This window comes from Garra rufa, chromosome 4, assembly GCF_049309525.1.
Source record: "Garra rufa chromosome 4, GarRuf1.0, whole genome shotgun sequence".
Taxonomy (NCBI): Eukaryota; Metazoa; Chordata; class Actinopteri; order Cypriniformes; family Cyprinidae; genus Garra; species Garra rufa.
The window spans coordinates 53,556,524-53,580,506 of NC_133364.1; the positions used below are offsets into that span (position 1 = coordinate 53,556,524).

Here is a 23,983-nt window from a genome sequence, read left to right on the forward strand (position 1 = left end):
AACATAAAATTTTCATTTTTGGGTGAACTATCCCTTTAATAGAGACAGAGCAGTAGCAGTATTTGTATCGATGAGACTGGTCTTCATTAACAATTGGCTACTTGGTAAAAGATGCCATTAAGCCACATATTTTAAATGCACAATCTTTATGTTGTTTTACATTCCATTTACAATTTTAATTTGGAGATTTAATGTGAAATAGTTTATTGTCAAATTGTTACTTTTTTTAATTGATTGGCAGCACTAGTCTAAATGTTTTGATGTCTGTAGATTTGTGCCATTAAACTGCTGTTAACTTACATTTTTCACCTCAGACCTGATTACTTTGAAAGAGGAGAGTCAAAAACTCAATGAAACAGAAGAGAAAGATCAAAATGAGAAACATTATTTCAAAACTGAAGAAAAATCAATTAGTTGCTCACAGAATAAAAAGACTTCATCACTAGAAAAAAATAAAACACAAAGTACAAATCTTTATTCTAACATGAGAATTCATACTGGAGAGAGACCTTACAGCTGCCGAAATGGAGATTTTAAGGCTCACATGAAAATACACATTGAAAAGAAGCCTTTTACCTGCTCTCAGTGTGAAAAGAGTTTTATATGGAAGAAAAACCTTACTATCCACATGAGAGTTCACACTGGAGAGAAGCCTTTCATCTGCAAACTTTGTGGGAAAAGTTTTACACAGAAACATTACCTTACTGTCCACATGAGAGTTCACACTGGAGAGAAACCTTTCAGCTGCAATCTTTGTGGGAAGAGTTTCACATGTAATGCAAAACTTAAGATTCACATGAGAAGTCACTCTGAAGAGAATCAATTCCAATGTGATCAATGTGGAAAGAGTTTTACTCTGAGATGTCATCTTAATATCCACATGAGAAATCATACTGGAGAGAAACCTTACTCCTGCAAACAGTGTGGGAAGAGTTTCTCACGAAAAGAAGTTCTTAAGACTCACATGAAAATTCACACTGGAGAGAAACCTTTTACCTGCCCTCAGTGTGGAAAGAGTTTCACATATAAAGCAAGCCTTAAGATTCACTTGAGCATTCACATCGGAGAGAAATCTTTTACCTGTGAACAGTGTGGAAAGAGTTTCACGCGTAAAGGAAACCTTAAGGCTCACATGAGAGTTCACACTGGAGAGAAACCGTACAAGTGTCTTCAGTGTGAGAAGAGTTTCACACATCCAAGCAGCCTGAAACGTCATGTGCAAACTCATTCTGGAAAGAAACTGCTGTTTTCTTCAATGCAAGAAGAGGTTTAGAAAAAGGAGCAATTTCTACAATCATCTGCACATTCATTTTGAAAGACATTCAATTGAAGTCAAAGTACTAAAACAATGTTTTTCATCAGACTTACAGATACATGTGGACAATCATGCAAATGTAAGACTTTGTCTGTGTTCTTTGTTCAAGAGTGTACTGAGAAAAAAGCTGTTTGAAATCAAGTCTATGTTCACACCGGAGCTGAATGTGGGCTACATCTGCTCACCTTTATGCATCCTTCATCTCTTTTTGTTTCACCATAGAGCTTTTTTGGTTTTGTACTCCTGTGGCCATACCTGACCATCTGCTTTAATGTAGTTTCAAATATTGAGTGATTACAGTCGATTCCCTCAAATGTTGTTTATGAAGAGTATGTCACTCAATCCATGTGTTGATTTCTCTGAATCAAAACATTAGTCAAACTTCCACCTTGCTGGAAAAAGGCAACAATGTAACTGGAAGATTATAAATAAATTGACCTTATGCATGAAATACTTCCTTGTTTAGTCAAGCCAGCTCAGTCATTTCCGGTCAACTGTACTGTGCCGTAATATGAGCGTACTTTGTTCGTTTTCTCTACATAATCCAATCACAATCGAAGAAAAGTGTTGTTTGTCTAAGAGGACCAAATGTCCATGTATACTGTTTCAAGAATGACAACTGGCAGTTTAAAAAAATTTGCGAGTAAATCGGCTAAATATACGCCAGTCATTGATTGACAGTAATAACCGGACCAAACAAATGACAAGTTGATGTCAAAAAAAGAGCTTAAATGAGTCAGACAAAATTCAGAGTAACAAAACTACAGCAAAGTATGTGTTGGTTAAATATAGGCTATATTTAATAGATTTTACAGTTCAAGATAAAACTTAAAACTAGTTATTCAATTTTATAAAATATTTCAAATTCCTATCGATTCATATTGAGTGCATTATTTAATTATTATACCATAAATACTTAACATATTTGTAGTTTACTATATAGTAGTATTTAAATAATTCACCCTTATAGGCTGTTTGTGTGTGAGCTTAATAACTTTCTGCACTTGCTATACTATATACTTAAGGGTGTTAAAAGTACTATAATTTATTATACTAGTAATTTTATAATAAATCGAAAAGCAAGACGTCTTGAAAAATATAAGGAGAGGCAGCTGCATAATAAATAATCATCTGCTGCCATCTATTGGTTATATGGGGTAATTCCATATTATTTTAGCCAAAAATACAGGTCCTTCTCAAAAAATTAGCATATTGTGATAAAGTTCATTATTTTCTGTAATGCACTGATAAACATTAGACTTTCATATATTTTAGATTCATTACACACATTTGAAAGTAGTTCTAGCCTTTTGTTTTAATATTGATGATTTTGGCATACAGCTCATGAAAACCTAAAAATTCCTATCTCAAAAAATTAGCATATTTCATCCGACCAATAAAAGAAAAGTGTTTTTAATACAAAAAAGTCAACCTTCAAATAATTATGTTCAGTTATGCACTCAATACTTGGTCGGGAATCCTTTTACAGAAATGACTGCTTCAATGCGGCGTGGCATGGAGGCAATCAGCCTGTGGCACTGCTGAGGTGTTATGGAGGCCCAGGATGCTTCGATAGCGGCCTTAAGCTCATCCAGAGCGTTGGGTCTTGCGTCTCTCAAATTTCTCTTCACAATATCCCACAGATTCTCTTTGGGGTTCAGGTCAGGAGAGTTGGCAGGCCAATTGAGCATAGTAGTTTAAATTTACTGTAAACAAAATGCACTGTACAATTTTTATTATATTTATATAAAATACATATTGGTTTACTGACCATGGTAGGTCAGTAAACCATTTACCAGTGGTTTTGGCACTGTGAGCAGGTGCCAGGTCGTGCTGAAAAATGAAATCTTCATCTCCATAAAGCTTTTCAGCAGATGGAAGCATGAAGTGCTCCAAAATCTCCTGATAGCTAGCTGCATTGACCCTGCCCTTGATAAAACACAGTGGACCAACACCAGCAGCTGACATGGCACCCCAAACCATCACTGACTGTGGGTACTTGGCACTGGACTTCAGGCATTTTGGCATTTCCCTCTCCCCAATCTTCCTCCAGACTCTGGCACCTTGATTTCCGAATGACATGCAAAATTTGCTTTCATCCGAAAAAAGTACTTTGGACCACTGTGGATGAGCTTAAGGCTGCTATCGAAGCATCCTGGGCCTATATGTATTTGTGTATATATATTATAAATTTTGTAACATTAAACCCAATATTTGCTTCTAATATTAAAACCATTTATTTCTAGCAATTTGGCTAATTATGCAAAAGTAAGAAAATTACTTATTTTGCACAGAAGCAAACCTTGAAATGTGAGCAATCATATTTGTTTACTGCATGCTGTCTACATTTGTTCATTTTTAGCTATTTGGTAAGCAAATAAAACAGCCAGTGGACACTAAGCCTAAATCTAAATTAATTTGGATATAATTGAAAACGGCCTTTTTGTTTTAAAATTTTCTCCATCCACACTAGAGTTTTCAAACATTTGAAAGTGAGGTGATGGAGGGGGCATGCAAACAAAATACTGTGCTTTGGCATTTGTTTACTGAACCCCAACTTTTGAAAGTAACATCAAATCTAAGCAAGTACTTCTGACAAGCCAAATTCTACTTTTACTATAAAAACTAAAATGGCAGTAAATGGTAAATTACATCAAGTTACTAATTTTTGCAGTCAAAACTGACTGGATCCACATCAGCAGCGTACGTATGATTGAATGCCCACAGAGTGTGCTGCTTTAGCAAATCATGCTGCTGTTCATGGTGTCTTTAAAGTAGATTTGTAGCACTTAATAGCATGAAGAACAAATGTTGACACAGACTGTACATAGAGACTGATTTAAGAAACTCTCTGAGAGTTAAGTCCTCTGCTCCCTGGAGCTTCGTGAGGCAATACCAGGTGTATTAGGCCTTTCCTAACTGGTCTCCCTGATGACCGGCTCTGTGCTCATTATAGGGTCAATTATGAACATGCTGCTCCCTGGAGCTCCTATTGTACCCTGAAGGTGGTGCCATGTATCAGGAAGATAATGCACCAATACACACAGCAAGTCTGGTGAAAGAGTGGTTTGATAAACATGAATGTTTTAATATTTTCCATCGCTTCGACCTCAAGAATCAACCAAAGCACATTCATATAATCCCAAGAAAGGAAATTCCATTTAAATAAAAATTTATCATCTCACCTACAGGATTGAGTACATGGTCAGTTGCTCTGAGAATTCTTGGCAATGTCCTCAAATGCTCATTCAGGTCCGGTCTTTTAGCTCGGTCAGAATCATTTCCAGTTTCCAGATAATAAATAAAGTCTTATTTTAAGAGAGGTTCACTGTTCTGCAAGAGGAATGGCTCCAAATTCCTACTACTATGCAGGACTTGTATTTGACATTCACTTTGGAACTCAAAGTTGTTTATTATTAATTATTACACGGCTCTTTGGAATGCTTGATTCTGATTGGTCAGTTGAGACATTTGCAGGTTCGTTCTTTTCAAATAATCACCGCTCCAAAGTAATAACGCATAGCCGGTACTACTTGTATGTTTAAAATCCCTCCGTGCCAACAAAGATTACCGTTTGGCGCCATCTTGTGACAAACACCGGACAACCACAATTAACAATGGAAAATTTGGACATTATTCTATTTAAATTGTCTTACTAACGTACATAGTTTGAATGTTAGTCACGTGGTACTATATCGTTTCGCGGAAGGATAAAAATATTAATGTAAAACAAATATGCCAATAAAAGGTTTCAAATTCATATTCATGTCCAGTTTTTTTTCCTTATGTGGCAAGTAGCCGTGTAATAAGCGGGTCCTGATCACACTGTCGGGGCTTATTTCTGCGATAACTACCGGCTGCCTGTACATTATCCCTTACATGAATAATGATCTAAATACTTACTTTGAGTGGCTGGAAGGTGAGCAATAAAATGAAAATGATGAAAATCTGTCATTTTTATTCTTTAGTTCATCATCATCAAAAGCAAGGGAGATGGCATAGTGCCAGTTTCTGAATTGCTGAAACCATGTTGGCTGCGTTGTCTGTCACCATGGCAGCACCTGAATCAGTAAGACCCCAGTCCGATATCAGCTCTGACAAAGCCTCTTTGATGTTGTCAGCTGTATATGATTTGGGAAACTTCGATACTCCCAGCTCAGTGTTGCTATCAGTATAGTGGCATGAAGTGTTGGGAGTAACGCATTACAAAAGTAATATGTTACAGTAGTTTATTACTTTTTGCTGTAACGCGGTAATATAACGCATTACTAATACAATTTGGGTAATAATTACTCGTTACAATCTCAGTAACGCAAGTTACATCAACATATTTTAACTCAACATTAATTTGTGAATTAAAAAAGTCCACAAGTAAAATATTTTGTCTTCCTGTTGCTGGAATTCGATGGCTGAGATGACTGCAGAGACGGATTCTACATTTATGAGATGGACGCACTCCCGTTATGGAGAAACAGCACGAGTAACTCCTAGAAACATCTAGACTGGTGCCAGTAACACTAAACTAATGATGAGAGCTGCGGAGTCGGAGAAGAGAAAAAATGACGGACGAGCGCATAAGCAACAAAAAATAAGCTAAAAATGACTAAATCTGTTTTTATTAAATCATAGTCCGCATATAAAATGGATGAATAGGCCTACGCGAAATATATCTGATTTTCAAAACGAAAAGACTGAGTGACATATGCTGCTGAGTTTGGTTCACTTTTGTGTGGAGTGGCGCTCTACGAAAGTTCACGGAAAGGAAACCAAGATGACAGAAATAAAAGTAAACACACTGCAGTTATAAATGATCTGTATGACCAAAAATGACGGAGTTATTCCGCTATTCGATTGCCCCGGCGCCTCACGCACACACAGCGTTGCAAAAGTTGCAGTCTGTTAATTATAAGAATAAAATACAGTCACTGGTCAAATGAAATAGTGCGTACTGCATAGTATCCGTGCCGTCAGCCTGAGCTCGGGCCAAACACATATTTGCTCATGTGAGGAGGATGTTTTATAAGCGCGTTAAGTACAAATCCTGGTTTACATAATAGTTTAGCATTCAAATACATCACGAATATGGACACATTTAATTGGATTGATGCAGAATGAGAGAGGTAGGCTGCACGAGAACAACACCGTTTGTTTTTAGTTTCGCTTTTACCCTCATTCGTTTTGGCTTGTTTAGCAACTTGTATTCTTCATTCTTGATTGTTCTGAAAACCATTTAAAATAGCCTATAGGCTATTCATTGTGTTTAATGATTGTACATTATAACACTTCGATTTATTTACCGGTGTTATTTCTGAAAGTATTAATGAGTTTTGTGCTTATCTGTGTTTAACCTAAACTACAACGTAACATTAATAGACATACCGGTAGGCCTACCTAAATATGTTTTTATAATTTTATGCTAGCTATCCTAAATTTAATGTATAATGAGCAGCTATAAACTTTTTTTTGGCATTTTATAATCTGTGGATATTTTGATGAAAGTAACTCAACAGTAACTTAAAAGTAGTGTAACGCATTACAATTTAGAGACAGTAATATTGTAATGTAACTAATTACTATTAAAAGACAGTAACTAGTAATATATAATGTATTACGTTTTGGAAGTAACTTGCACAACACTGGTGGCATGTGACCCCCAGATAGGACTCCATAGTGAGGGAGGTCCACATATCAGCTGCGAGGCAGACAGATGGGATGTTCTTTACTTGTGCCATAGCCTTTTTCTTCTCTTCTCAGTATTTGTGTCTGACCATTATCTTCATAGTTTTTCATCATGTTGTTAAGAGTGTCATCAAGCTCCTTCTTTCTTGCTAATAATACACATTACAATTCATTATTGGCAGAGTAATTCAAAGTAACCCCTTCAAAATCAGCTCATGGTGTGTTTAAATAGGTAACATAAAATGTTATCTTTTTATAAACGTGCATTGGCAATAAAAAGTCTGCACACCCCTTGGAGTTCAGATGATTACAATATATTGTAGATGTAGACACAATTCAGTAGTGTTTGTTTAGAGTTAGCTTTTAATCCATAGTCTATATGTATACCATAAGTATAATATAACAATTTAACCAGCTAATGGTTACTAAAATACATAGGTGCGCAAAGGACCCAAATTTCATAAAAACAGGTTATTTTACACAAAAAGTGGATACAATATGTATACAGGTCAGTGTGAAAGACATGAATATGACAAATATGGAATGGGTTGACTTCTTCAAAGGCTAAACAATGGTTGTTCTAGCAAATGGCTTTGAAACTTTGGCTATGCTTTTAGTGATTTCTTTATACAATTATATTCAGTGTTATATTCCACCACATAAATAATTGGAAGAGAATATGAAAACTTCAAAAGGGTAACTTTTCTTGCATTTTTATTAGTTTATCACTAACTTTTTTTTTCAGTTATTTGTGGATAGTATACAGTCTTTATTGCTCAAAAGAAAAATTAATTATTAGAATTCATTTTACCTTCTCCAGTTGGTGCAGAATGGGCCAGAGCATTGGAGCGCAGATGGCGAGGCACTGATGATGTGTAATTGTAATAATATAAAGTTTGACCCTTTATTAGGAGTGTCCAGACTGAAGTGTTCCCACACTTGAGAACGGGGTCTCTTGCGTGCATTTTCCATATTGATATTAAACAAACAATGTGAGCTGAGGACGGTGTTCACAAGGAAGGTGTTTACAAGAAGCAAACAAGTTTGTAGTTGAGGAAGGACTTTTATTCGTTTTGGGACAGTGGTTGAGCCCGCAAGGTGTTTTAATTTACATTAATACAACAGACATCAGTAAAAAAACATAGGCATGACAATTATGGATATAATTATAACATTGGAATAAATGGACAGCGGGTATGGGACAGCGCAATAGACGCGCTCTGAGTTCGCGCTCTGAGGTAACAAAGCTTAATTTCCACAGGTCACGTGACGGCCTCATTTCAAGCAATGCTCCGGAACACTGTTTCAAAGCACTAGCGTGTCGAGTTTCGAAAACTGGGTGTCGAGCAACCTGACCCGAACTTTTGCCTACCACATTTCCTGTCTACTTGCACTGCATTTATTGATGTCTTTCGTTGGGAGCGTCTGAATTTGTCGAATAAACTACATTGTGATTGAAACTTACCTTGCCTTGCATCTCCAGTTTGTGACAATTGTATTCTTTACGATATATTTTTTAAATGCTCTACCTGTTAAAGTGTTTTACTTGCCTCAGTCAGCCAGTTTGATAAAGGCTATTAAAAGATCAGACTGCAGAGGCTGTGATGGGGCCTGCAAAAAAATGCCATAAAGTTTACAGTGATGGTGGAAAAAAAATTAGTCTTTAAATTTAGAATCTTGTGAAGTTAAGAAGACCATTGTTTAGGGACATTCAGTTGAATATTTCATTCAAGTTTGTATATGAGGTGACTGAAACCAATCATATGTATGCAGAAAACACTGACTCATTTAAAAGAAAATGCATAATGGTAAAATTACAGGACAGTTCATTTGTCGTGCCCCTCCCAAATAATGTATAAAGGGTCTGAATGGTGTATACAGTAGAGCTGAACTGGGTAAGAATAACTGAATCTAGTTTTACCATCTGAAACATGCTCTTCATTAGAATAAAGAATTTAAAATGTGCTTTAAGTTAAATGCTTTCTTGTGCTATACAGAAATGTTAGACAAATCCTTTGCATACTGTAAGTGTATTTTAGATACTCAATGTAATCAAATGTATATTTTTGCACTTTTAAAAAGTATACTTTTCAGAATTTAAGTATGAAAAAAGTACTCTTTCAATACAATTAAGTACACTTCTTTTTTCACAAGGGAAATTATGCGATATTTCAAACTTTTAACCCATGGGAGAAAATTCCCAATTCCATAAAAATAAAAGCCAACCCTACATACACTGGTCTCAAACTCAATTCCTGGAGGGCTCCAGCTCTGCACATTTTTGCTCAGACCCTAATCAAACACACCTGATCCAGCTAATCAAGCTCTTCAGGATCACTAAAAACTCCAAGCAGGTGTGAGATGGAGCTGGTTGGAGCTAAACTCTGCAGAGCTGCGGCCCTCCAGGAATTGAGTTTGAGACCTCTGCCTACATACAAGACGAGCATAGCTTTAAAGGTGCCATAGAATGCATTTATACAATATTTTAAATTGTTCTCTGATATCTACATACTGTAGAAAGTATATGGCATAGGTCCATTTACAACCCTAGGATTTGTCCCTAGAATGAAATGCTCTGTTATTGCCTTATTTGGAAGCTTCATGAATATTAATGAGCTCTGCTCTGATTGGATGTTTCACAGAGCTGCTCTTCTCTATAGCTCGCGCATGGATAAAAATATATATTTAATTACGGAGCTCTAGCCGCTTTTAATATGCGGTTTGTCGAATCTGCCGTTTCGAATCGCCGACATTTAAGTCTCATTACTGTGATGCATGTGCTCTGTGTAAAGTTACAATGCAGAGGGAGTGCTTCTTACCACACAAGTTCAGATGCTTGTCAGTGATTCTCAAGATCAGTAAATCATTCGCCATCATCAGGCAGTTATTTCTCCATCATTCACAATCATCAGCGCATTCATCTCTCTCTTTATGTGGTAAGTGAAATCCTATGTATTGCAATGTAACAGGCTAGCGCTAACATTAAGCTAACCGTGTCCCTTCAGTGACTCACGTTGTTTTACTGATGTACTGACGTTACCGATGATTGGGCGATGCAAATGTTGGAGGCATAACTATTAACGATCCCAGGAAAGTTTCGAAACAGTCGGTGTTATGTTGTGTCCCGGAAAGACCCAGTCTCTTAAGTGTTTAAATTATTCATTTTCAGCCCCATTGCTAATATTCTCTGGCATATTGTCCTTGTGCTCACTCCCAGCAATTTTGCAACAAAGGGTACTGGTAGAGACATGGCTATCAGTTCCTCAAAATGTACCTCTGATATAACAATTCTGTGTTGTGCGAACACTGTTGATTTGGTTGATCTCACCAATCACTTGTACAACGTCTCAGAGTCCATCCAAAACATCATGTGGAAAAGAGTCCTGGCTTGACAGTGCATTTAAAAAATCTCCTGGGAACAAGCAATCTCCAAAAAAATCTAAATCAACTGGTGGTCAGTGTTGGGCAGTAGCATCGCTACAAGAAGTGACGCTACTAGCTTAACTACATTTCTCAGTAGCGTGGTGGTAGCTTCGTTGTTTTCTGAATCAAATAGCTTTTCAGTAGCTAAGCTCTTTTTTTGATCAAGTAGCGCAGTAGCGTCAACAAAAAGCTATATATTTTTCTATACTTTAAGCTCAAATCGGAAATATTACTGCTACGGTTCACTGATCCTGGGTCAGTAAGCGAAGTCACTGCCACTAAACTTCGTGACGCCATTGGCTCCTCAAACTTAGTCAAACCATATTATTCCTCCCGCCTCTCAGTTTGAAGCATCTCAGTTTGTTTCCGGACTTAAGGTAAATAAAGAACTGTTGATTGAAACAGTACACGTTTTCTGTATTTATAATACAGCACTGTATTTATAAAAGCTAAAAAAAACTTGCATTCGAGGAGATGAGAAGAGTGTCTTAGTCTAGCATTTGTTGTTGAGACGACCAAATTGCTTATGTGAAGCGCTGAATCTTTATATTTTGGCTAAATGTAAAAAATAAATAAAAAAAAAACTGAGCACCCACATAGCAACAGAAAACTGCATAATCTGCAATGCAGAAGTGTGAATGCAATATGCACGTAATGCCTCTATTGTAGCTGTATTGTATTTGAACTACTGGTGGGCGCCTTTATTTTAGCTTTTGAAGCAGTCTAGTGCTCTGGGAAGATCTCAAACTCAGAAGTACAAGTTGGGGAGTGGTTGGGTGTGGGTTGTCAAATTCATGGCGAAATAAATGTTTTGGAACGTTCTTAGCAAAAAAACAAACAAACAAAAAAAAAAAACGATCAGGTACCATATAGCGAAATAAGAATGAAACAGTGTTCTAGTCTAAACGAACTATAATAATCTAATATTCTTGACACTTCAAACTGCTTTGGACTTTGCAGTATCGAATAATGCGTTTACTATGACCAAAATGAGAAATAAGCTATTCAGCTGTTTGATCACGCCGATGTCCTATGCGCACACTATCACTGCAGCCTGTCCATTTGAAAAAATAAAACAAACAAAAGTTACACTAGTCAATTTAAATAGTGTGTATTACGTGCAGTTCAGCGTGACCACCGGTCATGGCATGCCGGGAGGGAGTCTCGCCGGGGGAGCAATTCGGTGTAGAACAGCCACTGCCCCTGATGGTGATTGGTTGGAACACTGTTTGTTTTCTGTGGAATGGTTGATAGCACCGATTTGGTTTTTTGCATATCTCATAGCCTAGGCTGACCACAGAGATGCATTTTTTTTTTTTTTTTTTTTACAGCCAATTTATGGGCAGGCAGCGAGCGGATCGTGAAGAAAGGTCTGCTGTATGTGACACTTTATGTTTCAGCCTAGAATCGCTGATAAAGCCTTTAAGGCTAGTTTTCAGTCAACACACTCAGCTCGTCATGAGACACATTTTGTTCTAACAAGCTAAAATCATTACAGGATCATTCATATGTATATTTGCATCAGTAATGCATAAAAGTAAGGAAGATCAAATAAGATGAAGTATTGCATGAAAATTTGTGAGGGACAGCAAAGTTGCAACTACACAGCCACCTTCTTGGTGCTTTTGATACACAAAAAGCAATAGTTTTTTGGTTGGTCACACCACAAATTGTTACTGTGGCCGCAGAGCTTCTCCCTTGCTGACTAAGAACGCTCTAAATCAATAAATGTCATAGTAAATTAAATAAATAAATGTCGACATAATGCATAAACAAATACAAAGTAGTAAATGTTAAGAAAAATCTCGGAAAGAAACACTAGTGGACATAGATGTTGTCATATGAATATATATAAATATATGAATGAATATATGAAATATATATATGAACAGTGTTGTGCAAGTTACTTCCAAAACGTAATACATTATATATTACTAGTTACTGTCTTTTAATAGTAATTAGTTACATTACAATATTACTGTCTCTAAATTGTAATGCGTTACACTACTTTTAAGTTACTGTTGAGTTACTTTCATCAAAATATCCACAGATTATAAAATGCCAAAAAAAAGTTTATAGCTGCTCATTATACATTAAATTTAGGATAGCTAGCATAAAATTATAAAAACATATTTAGGTAGGCCTACCGGTATGTCTATTAATGTTACGTTGTAGTTTAGGTTAAACACAGATAAGCACAAAACTCATTAATACTTTCAGAAATAACACCGGTAAATAAATCGAAGTGTTATAATGTACAATCATTAAACACAATGAATAGCCTATAGGCTATTTTAAATGGTTTTCAGAACAATCAAGAATGAAGAATACAAGTTGCTAAACAAGCCAAAACGAATGAGGGTAAAAGCGAAACTAAAAACAAACGGTGTTGTTCTCGTGCAGCCTACCTCTCTCATTCTGCATCAATCCAATTAAATGTGTCCATATTCGTGATGTATTTGAATGCTAAACTATTATGTAAACCAGGATTTGTACTTAACGCGCTTATAAAACATCCTCCTCACATGAGCAAATATGTGTTTGGCCCGAGCTCAGGCTGACGGCACGGATACTATGCAGTACGCACTATTTCATTTGACCAGTGACTGTATTTTATTCTTATAATTAACAGACTGCAACTTTTGCAACGCTGTGTGTGCGTGAGGCGCCGGGGCAATCGAATAGCGGAATAACTCCGTCATTTTTGGTCATACAGATCATTTATAACTGCAGTGTGTTTACTTTTATTTCTGTCATCTTGGTTTCCTTTCCGTGAACTTTCGTAGAGCGCCACTCCACACAAAAGTGAACCAAACTCAGCAGCATATGTCACTCAGTCTTTTCGTTTTGAAAATCAGATATATTTCGCGTAGGCCTATTCATCCATTTTATATGCGGACTATGATTTAATAAAAACAGATTTAGTCATTTTTAGCTTATTTTTTGTTGCTTATGCGCTCGTCCGTCATTTTTTCTCTTCTCCGACTCCGCAGCTCTCATCATTAGTTTAGTGTTACTGGCACCAGTCTAGATGTTTCTAGGAGTTACTCGTGCTGTTTCTCCATAACGGGAGTGCGTCCATCTCATAAATGTAGAATCCGTCTCTGCAGTCATCTCAGCCATCGAATTCCAGCAACAGGAAGACAAAATATTTTACTTGTGGACTTTTTTAATTCACAAATTAATGTTGAGTTAAAATATGTTGATGTAACTTGCGTTACTGAGATTGTAACGAGTAATTATTACCCAAATTGTATTAGTAATGCGTTATATTACCGCGTTACAGCAAAAAGTAATAAACTACTGTAACATATTACTTTTGTAATGCGTTACTCCCAACACTGTATATGAAATAATGAATTAATACATTTGGGAAAATATAAAATATTACCAATTGTAAATTTTTGTAAAATAATATTTTTATAATTTCTTTATATACATTTTAATATGTATTTCTCCAAGAATAAACCTCTAAATACCATTGACATGTTTTATTGTTCATGTGTGTCACTGTAAATATCTGTGCACTTTTTGAATTGTAGACACAGAAGCGCGTGAACAGGACTTTTATTTTGAGCGGGTGGTGTGACGTCATAAGGCTGCTCCGCGCTGCTGCATCAGTGTTTGCTTTCAGTTGAAGAAAGGTTTGTAGTCTTTATCATTTAAAGTGTTTAAATTCATACAACGCATTCAGCCTAGTTTATATGGTTTACTCGCGATTTTAAACTTTATAATTAGTGCGTGTAACATTGTAAAATTGTATCTAATAATGACCGTTATTTTGTGAGTAAAGCGCATCCACAGATCAGTCTGATTTCTCTCTCTGTTAGTGATTCAGATCAGAAACACGAATTACAAACTCCGAGTCAATTGAGTCATTGATTCACAAAATGATTCACTGTTTCGAATCGCCGCTCGCTGAGAGACCTGCTGCTCAAAACAGTGGAAATGCAACGAGAACAAACCAAACATGAGTAATGACAACTTTTACAAACAATTGCAAATGTTTTTGTTGTTGTTGTAATGACAACCTTAAAATACAGTAGCTATTATATTTTATGTAATATATTAATTAAAAACCGGACTGAATAGTAAGGTAAACTTTTGAGTGTTTGTCTAATCAAATCATTGAAGTCCATTAACTATCACGCTGACTCACTTACCAGTGCACTGACTACTGGACTTTATTTATTTTTATTTCTGTTGATTTTTCTCATCTTAATCAGGACACAGTTTCCAAACACACAGGAAAAACTCCTGCTGGAGCAACTGAGATCCACGTGACACACTGTTATAAAGATGGAGTTTATTAAAGAGGAGAGTGAAGACATGAAGATTGAAGAAACATTCAGAGTCAAACATGAAGATACTGAGGAACAAACAGGTTGGTTTTCATTCTCAAAGCTGGACTATCCTATGAACTGTCCTCTACATCTTCTCAATTCATTTGTCTTTGGCAGGTGCTTTTCTACTTGCCCTCCTGCAGCTTTCTTTTTCAAAAGGCCATTTTCTACTCTTATAGTGCTCTGATTTAAAAACATCTTTTAAAGAATTGTCTCTTTTTTATTTGAATGTTAAAGTTCACTGCTAGGATTGGACAGCACAAGTACAAATGATTTACAATAAAAATAGCATTTTATTAATTTGCAGTAGCAGCTTAAATTAAACTGATATTATCAAAGTTTCACATTAAAAGATAACACACACACTGTTTAGTTTTCATACATGTTTGTTGCAGCTGCTCTGTTTATTTGTGAGGACAGGAATGCATAAAAAAACTTCATTAGGGCTCAAGTTCATATGTTTGTAAATGTACACATTTAAAGACAAGAGAAAGACAAAAAAAATACTGATAAACACTCATTTGTTTCCATCACATTTCTTTAGAAGGCATTTATATTAGAGTAAAAGATGAGACATCACCCTTTTATTGTCTGCATCAAATTACATTTAAAAGGTAATTTTAAATACATTAAAAAAAATCTTAAATGCAAGTAAATACTTTCATATTTCAAATAACTTTTGTTGCAATAAAATGTACTTAGCACTCTTTTTAAAAAACAGCTTATAGAAACTCTTGCCGTGCCACTCACAGTTTTCCATTAGATTACATTATATAGCATCATGATATTGAATCGAATTGAATTATTGATATTATAATCGTAATTAAATCGAATTGTAAAACCAGTGACGATTCACACCCTTCAGTACAGTACGCGATACTCTGATGCCAAATGCTCTTAACGAGACAGAAGTCAGACTCGCCATAAAAGATGAAGTAAACAGTCATGCTGATGTAGACAAAGCTATCAAACAGTGGCAAAACTTGTAAAGAGCATTAGGAAAAGCACCTCAAATACTGAGGCGGCTGATAAACTGGTGTGTGTTTCAGTCCAGCATGAGTCACCAGATGAAGCAGATAAATGATAAGCCATATGTGAGGTTGATGAATGATAGGTGAATGTTTTTATTTCCAGTCTGATATACTGGAATTAGGCCTACCTTAAGGACCAGCTGTTAATGATCTTCCTATCTCTTGGTCACAGTCAAGTTTTTTTAATGATAATATCCAACAAAATCACTGCCTTTTGTTGTCTATTTGACTCAGCATGAGCAGAATTAGAGAAAAAAATATATAATTTTGCTTCTTTTGTTTAAAAATGATTAGCCTAAACTTGAGTGTAAATTTGATGGTTTGCGGCGCTAGATGGTTTAAGTTAGAGACTCCAAACTTGCTGTGGTTCATGTTGAGATTGTCCTCTATTTGTGTGCCAAATTTCACAATGATCTTGCAAGCGGTTCTACAGGCTGCCAAAGACTAGAGTGCAATCTTAATAGTGTTTGAGACATCCTAAGTAAGTGAAGAGTTAGCAGTATTGAGAAGGGTTTCTCAGATGACATGCATCATCTTTTACAGTTGCTTAGTGGATATAGAATATTGTTTAAATATATATATATATATATTTTATTTTTTTTATTTTTTTTGACACTTTAAATGTGTTGATGCCTGTTATTTTGTGTCATTAAACTGGGGTTAACTTTTATTTGTCTTTTTTCACCTTAGACTTAATGGCACTGAAAGAGGAGAGTCAAGTACTGAATGAAATTGAAGAGAACGATTATGATTTCATACATGGAGAAAAATCTTTTAGTTGTTCACAAACTGAGAAGACTTCCTTAAAAAGGGCTCAAAAGACAAAAGCTAAGCCATACACATGCCAACAGTGTGGAAGGAGTTTCACTCACCTTGGAAACCTTGGTGTCCACATGAGAGTTCACACTGGAGAGAGGCCTTATGCCTGCCAACAATGTGGAAAGCATTTCCGTCATAAAGGAAGTCTTAAAATACATGTTTTAATGCACACTGGAGAAAAACCTCACACCTGCCAACAGTGTGGAAGAAGTTTCTATCAGAAAGCACACCTTAATTGCCACATGACGGTTCACACTGGAGAGAGCCTTTTCACCTGCCAACAGTGTGGAGTAAGTTTCACTCAAAAAGAAAGCTTTAACAGACACATGAGAATTCACAATGGAGATCAGTCTTACACGTGTGATCAGTGTGGAAAGAGTTTTGATCAACATGAAAACCTTGGAGTTCATATGGAAACTCATAGAGAGAAACCATACACATGCTCTGAGTGTGGAAAGAGTTTTCGTCAAAAACAACACTTTAAGGACCACATGAGAATCCACTCTGGAGAGCAACCCTACGCATGCCCTCAGTGCGGAAAGGGGTTTAATTATAGTCGACACTTTGAAGACCACATAAGAGTTCACACAGGAGAGAAGCCTTTCACCTGCCAGAAATGTGGAAGAAGTTTCAACCAAAAAGGAAACCTTAACAGACACATGAAAGTTCACTCTGGAGAGAAACCATATGTATGTGGTCACTGCGGAAAAAGTTTCAGAAATAAAGCAGAACTTAAATACCACATGAGGTTTCACACATGAGAGATCTGTAATTTTGTTATCAGTGTGACATAGTCATGTAATAACACCAGAGAGAAGTCTTTGCTGTGCTATCACGGTGGAAACACTTGCAGAAACAAGACAATCTTGAGGTTCACAGCAGATTTGGCCTTTGTTTACACCTGGGTTTAAAATGGGTTTTGGTTGATCAGATCCCAAATACAAAATACTGTCTCTGTATCAAAGTCTCTTTTGTCCACTTTTGTCACTTCTCTCCTCATTTTGTCAAGGGGAGGGTAAATGCATGGGATCTTTAAGATCTTCCGTTAAAATGAATCAAATATGTTTGCTAAATTTACATTACATTTCCAACTGATCTCATTTACACACGACATTGTATTTCAGACAACATTGTGGTCAAACCCCTACACATCTCTGACCACTTCTTCATTACACTTAACCTACATCTTGCTACTTGTACTCCCCCAACCCCTCTACCTGTTACTTTTAGACGAAACCTACGCTCTCTCTCATCCTCCCCCCTTTCTTCCTTAGTATCCTCCTCTCTTCCCTCTCCAACCCACTTCAAATCCCTGGATACTAATGCAGTAACCGACACCTTATGCTCCACTTTAACCTCTTGTCTAGATGATATATACCCTCTCTCCTCCAGGCCAGCACAGGCTGCTCCGACAAACCCTTGGCTATCCGATGTTCTTCGTGAGCATCGGTGCAAACTTAGGGCAGCCGAGAGAAAATCGTACAAATCTAAGGATCCATCTGACCTGAGGATGTATAGGTCTATGCTCTCATCCTTCTCTACCCAAGTACATACTGCCAAATCTTCATACTACCACAACAAGATCAACAATGCTCCGAACGCACGCAACCTTCAAAACTTTTAATACACTGCTTTGTCCCCCTCCACCACCTCCCACAACTTCTATAATAGCGGATGACTTCGCCACATTCTTTACAGACAAAACTACATCTATCAGTAATAGATCAAGTATCAAGTTCTCAGCTCCTAACATACAGGAGCTACAATTGACCACACTCACAAATGGAACTCTATGGGTCTTTATTATTCAAACAAACATACTGTGTTTGAGAGTATAACTAATTATTTTGTAATTAAAAATAGCTTGCAAAAAAAGTCTTCTAAAATCTCAAAAATAAAGAAATTGATAACAAAATTATTTGCAGTGCAGTGTAAATTTTTTTACAATCTTTATTTTTCTTTGTGCACTTCAAACACTTTTCATTGCGAAACCACAAATGTTGCTCTCTTTTCTGCTGTCTTTTTTTGCGGGTCTAAATTTTTTGTTTGCAAGTTGAAAAGTTTTGCTTGCGAGTAAAGATGAATCTCAGTGGGAGGTCTCTACCTACCAGGATGAAAGGCCTTTTTCTATTGGTCACTCTCGAGTGAAGTGACCACGCCCACTACGTTTCCTTGCTGCTGCCGCAGTCAGTCTGACTGAGGAGCGAGTGAGTGAAGTTCTATCAGCCATGGCGAACAAAATGGTGTTTACTGAGGAAGATAACTAATTTAACGTCTTAAACTGAGTGACAAGTGAATTTCATCATGAAAATGATGACCTATCTGCAGCTTTTGACACGGTGAATCACCAGATCTATGTTGATCAGCCTCCTTAGGATGAATCACTTGCTGTATTCCCAATTGTGAGTCGCTTTGGATAAAAGCGTCTGCTAAATGAATAAATGTAGATATTAAAAAAAAAAAAAAAAAAGCAAATATACCTGATTGTTTAAACCAAGTTTGTGACAAAACTTTTTTTTTTCAAATACATTTAGCAGTAATCTGCATTTTAAGAGCATTTTAACTATTTAACTATTTGGAGATGCTAAGGAAAACAGCTATTGTTTTCTTCTCCTTATGAGAGCATTTGTTATTATGAGAGATATTTGTTTTCAGCATTGTTATGCCTTTATTTCAGACAGGACAGTAAGTTGAAATGGGAGGAAGTAAAGTGGGAGCGAAAGGGGGAATAGGATCAAGAATCGAGCAAATCCATGAGGACCCTGCTGAAAAATCCAGCATAAACCAGCATGCATTGCAAACTGATCTATGCTGGTTCTGTCAGGATTATTGTTTTTTTCTGTTCTGTTTTCCTTGTGTTTTTTCTCCCTCTGTTTCTAGTTCATTTGGTTTAGTCCTTCTTCCGCCTTTCTGGTTTGGTATTAGTTGGTTCAGTCTTGCCCATATTTGTATTTCCCCCTTGTTATCTCATTTGTAGCCGCAGCCTTTTCTCTGTGTATTTAAAGTCTGTGTCTGCTCACTCCCAGTGTCTGTCGATGAAGTCACTTTGTGTTTCATGTATACTTTTCTGTTTGTTTTGGTTATTAAAGTGTTTTCATTTATATTCCTGTTCTCCCGGCATCTCCTCGAAACCACACCTCATCACAACCTGCATACAGACGTGACAGGTTAAAGTGGTATAGTGCTGGTCCAGACTGGTTGATGCTAGTATAGTGCTGATACAGGCTATTTATACTGGTATAGTGCTGGTCTAGCTAGTGGACCAACATATTCATTCTGTTCTCAAGCAAAATAAAGCTGGAGATGCTGGTTCACTAGCATTGGCTTTGTAGGGTTAAGTGTCAGTCAACTTTTATTTTGTATAGTGATAAGCATTTATGTCTCCAACAAGACAATATATTGATTGACGGGCTTCCATCACCTGACCCTGTTTTGTTATACTGAACCAGTGGCATTAAAGCAAAAATGCATTGCACTGCACATAGTTTTACTGCAGTTTATTTACTGCTAGTCTGTAAGTTCTCCGAGTGTCTATCGGACACTGACATCTAGTGGATATTTTATTATCCGTGACTTTACAGACTGGCAGACAAACCTGGTTTTCACATGACACTCAAACACAAAACCAGGAACAGTGTTGCCAGATTGGGCATGTTTCCATCCAACTGGGCTTCTTTTGATCAGGCTGAGCCAGAGAAAAATACATTGGGAGGGTGAACAAAATTTTGGCAGCATCTTGTTTTCTTTTTATTCACCTTTTTGTTTGGTCAATGTTATTTTAATACATTTGAACAAGTGTTAAGTAAAATTATACAGATTATACTGTAAAACTGAAAACTGTGTTTAGATTTAGCCTACAGTTCCTTCATTTCCCATCAATATTTTCACTTTGTGTACCAAGAAATAAGTAGTCATTTCAATGATAATTAGGGATGATCAGAATCAGGAAGAGCTTTCTTGCTAACTGTGTTTACACAGATACAAGGATTTTTTCTTGGTGTCAGTATCTTCCAGTGTAGAAAATACAGATATGGTGCAGACATAGTTATTTGGTTCCCGAAGTCCACTATCATCTCCACTGTTTTGATTGTGTTCAGGTTGTTGTCACTGCACCAGACGGTCAGCTGCTCAATCTCACTTCTATACTAAGAAGGATGAACTTACAGTAAGTAGAAGCAATGATCAGATATTTATTCACAGGAGAGTAGAAAACAGAACACAGACTGTAATATACTAGAAACTTCCCAGCTGGTGTTAAGGCAAGTTGGAGCTAAACTTTGGGCATCTCTGATGTATTGTGCAGCTTATATTGTGTAGCTAGACAGTTGTGTAGTTGGATGAAACAATTTTTCTTATGCCATCCGGTGTTATGGTGGACTTAAGGTGGCGGTTGTGCGTGACTGGCGGTTTAGTAGAAATGTTTAGAAAAAGGGGTTTAAGTTACTAATAATCAACATTTAACCTGGTAAAAAAATAAATATTGAATGTTATCTGTGTTATGTTTTCTCTGGAACAGCAATGTGAACTTTTATAAACACACGTTTGTTCATTAACTTTTAAATGCATCATTATGCATAAAATATGAGCATTTTGGCATGAAAGACCCCCGAATGGCAGATCAACATGCTGCTTTTCTATCCAATACGGTTGGATGTTAAGTTAAATTAAATGTGGAGGATGCTAATTGTGACAAGATGATTGACAGGCCAGTTTACTGTGACAGGGTAAAGATGCAGTTGTGTGTGGTGATAGTGTGTCCCAAAGCTTGCCTAATCTTCTACTACACACTCGAAAGTGTGTACTTTTTTTTTTTTTTTACCAAAGGAGTACATATTTAAAGGGATAGTTCACCCAAAAATGAAAATTTGATGTTAATCTGCTTACCCCCAATGCATCCAAGATGTAGGTGACTTAGTTTCCTCAGAAAAATACAAACGAAGATTTTTAATGAAAACCGGTGCAGTCTGCCAGCCTTATCATGGACGTGAATGGGCACCAGACCTTTAAAAGTAAACAAAAACATGCACAGACAAATCCAAATTACACCCTGTGGCTCGTGATGATACATTGATGTCTTAAGACACGAAACGATCGTTTTTTGCGAGAAACTGGACAGTATTTACATCATTTTTTACCTTTGATACACAGCCACGTCCATCTGTCCTGAGCACGAGTTTGGCATCAGTCACGTAACATGTGCACGCGCTTCTGCCATAGAATACGCAAACGCCGTAAGAGAAAATCAGTGAAAAGTCCCGGATGAGTTTGTGCAAGCAAACTTAATCTTTTAGCTTTAAATCGGTTTAAACAATCAGGATACGCGCAAGTAATTACCATTTTGAATAGCCGCTAAACCCACAATCTTTGTGCAGTGTGGAAACAATGAGTGTCGTATTAATGCGACAGATCGCTTCCGGCGTTTGCGTATTCTACGTTAGAGCGCGTGCTCATGTGACGTGACTGATGCCAAACTCGTGCTCAGGACAGATGGACGTGGCTGTGTATCAAAGGTAAAAAATGATATAAATACTGTTCAGTTTCTCACAAAAACCGATCGTTTCGTGTCTTAGGACATCAATGTATCGACACGAGCCGCAGGGTGTAATTTGGATTTGTCTGTGCATGTTTTTGTTTACTTTTAAAGGTTTGGTGCCCATCCAGGTCAATGATAAGGCTGGCAGACAGCACCGGTTTTCATTAAAAATCTCAGTTTGTATTTTTCTGAGGAAACTAAGTCACCTACATCTTGGATGCATTGGGGGTAAGCAGATAAACATCAAATTTTCATTTTTGGGTGAACTATCCCTTTAAAGGCTGTAGTGTAAGTAGGGACATTGGGACGCAGCATCAATCCTGGTCTGGCAATCCCTCATCACTAAATACTGTGTGTATTACTTCTAATGTTCTCCCATTCAAGATTAATTCACCTAAATTGTGTATGTCAGATCAGGCTGTTAGCAGACTTCATTATCATGATTGAGAAACACAAGTACAATAGTGGCTTTATTTGCACTAGTTATAGGAGCTTGGTAAGTTCTAAGTTTGTTTACATCTTTAACACTTTTTAAAATACTGTGTCAGTGTTTCTTATTGCATGCGGTAGGTTTAGACCTTGTTCTGACGCTAAAATCATCCTCAGTTATGGGTTGAACATGCCAAAAAGTAAGTATGCTCACCAATAGATCAGGGAACTATGAACCCATCCCTCCAGTGGAAAAGCCCTAAATAGCTTACAGGTGTGTTAGATTTTCAATTATGCTTTTAAAGTCACTTTTTCTATCTGCCCCTGGAGAGTCAAGTAGCTCCTGTTTATGAAGATATCATCTTCTTCAAGTCTTGCGTGGGGAAAGTGGATAGAGGGCCTCTTTAGCTGCTCTTTTGGCCTCCTCAGTAATGGGCAGTGGAGCTGTTTTAAATTTCATCGATTGACGAACAAGCATGGCCGCCCATATTTGTGCGAGAGGGTGACGTTTTTTTCCTACGTGTAAACACAGTTAGCAAGAAAGCTCTTTCTGATTCTGATCATCCCTAATTATCATTGAAATTACTACTTATTTCTTGGTACGCAAAGTGAAAATATTGATGGGAAATGAAGGAACTGTAGGCTAAATCTAAACACAGTTTTCAGTTTTACAGTATAATCTGTATAATTTTACTTAACATATGGTGTGCTAATAACTGGACAGTTTACCAAGTTCTCTATGGTGTAATTATCTGTATAAATGCTTTGAAACTACTTACTGGGAAAAAAACATTTAAATCATTATTTTAATATTAATGCAAAATTACTTGAATTGCCCTAATACTGGCTGGAAAAGGGTACTGTCAACCAAAATTGTATTACTTTGTAAGCAACACAGCTCGTGTCACCTTAATGCTAGTATAACTGGGTTTTAAACATACATAAAAATATAAAACTATAGCAATATTTGAATATGGACAAGACTGTAACATTTCATTCTAATGTTCTGTAAAAACATCAGAAGTTTAACATTTTTAAACTTTTATTTAATTGATAAATTAAATAAAATAAAAATTATAAATTAAATAGCTGTACTTACTTATTTGATCCTTATTAAAATGTCCAGCTCTACAGAAAAAAAAAAAACATATTTAGTGTAACATTAAACACAGTATCTACTTTTGATTAGAAAACAATGAAAGCGGTATCTGACAAAAAAAAAACTTTATTTTGCTTGAAGCAAACATTGACACTTTAGTTTTTAACTTGACTGTAAGTTTTAACTGTAAGTGATTTTTTTGTGCGACATCAAAATGATCATTTCTGATCTGAGATGAAGTAGCCTACTGTTGTTACCCCGTATGTTGTGTTTAACACTGTAATATGAAATGTAATACATATTTTTCAGTCA

General features: G+C 36.6%; 1 protein-coding gene across 1 annotated transcript in view; it reads left to right on the top strand.

The window, feature by feature from the left end:
* Positions 1-484: 484 nt before the first annotated feature.
* LOC141333023 (uncharacterized) overlaps positions 485-23,983 on the top strand; it is a 26,716-nt gene continuing 3,217 nt past the window's right edge. Inside the window, exons 1-2 of the mRNA XM_073837970.1 lie at positions 485-1,216; positions 16,487-17,358. Coding sequence (XP_073694071.1) covers positions 485-1,216; positions 16,487-17,358 — 1,604 coding nt within the window. The remainder of the gene's footprint in view (positions 1,217-16,486; positions 17,359-23,983) is intronic.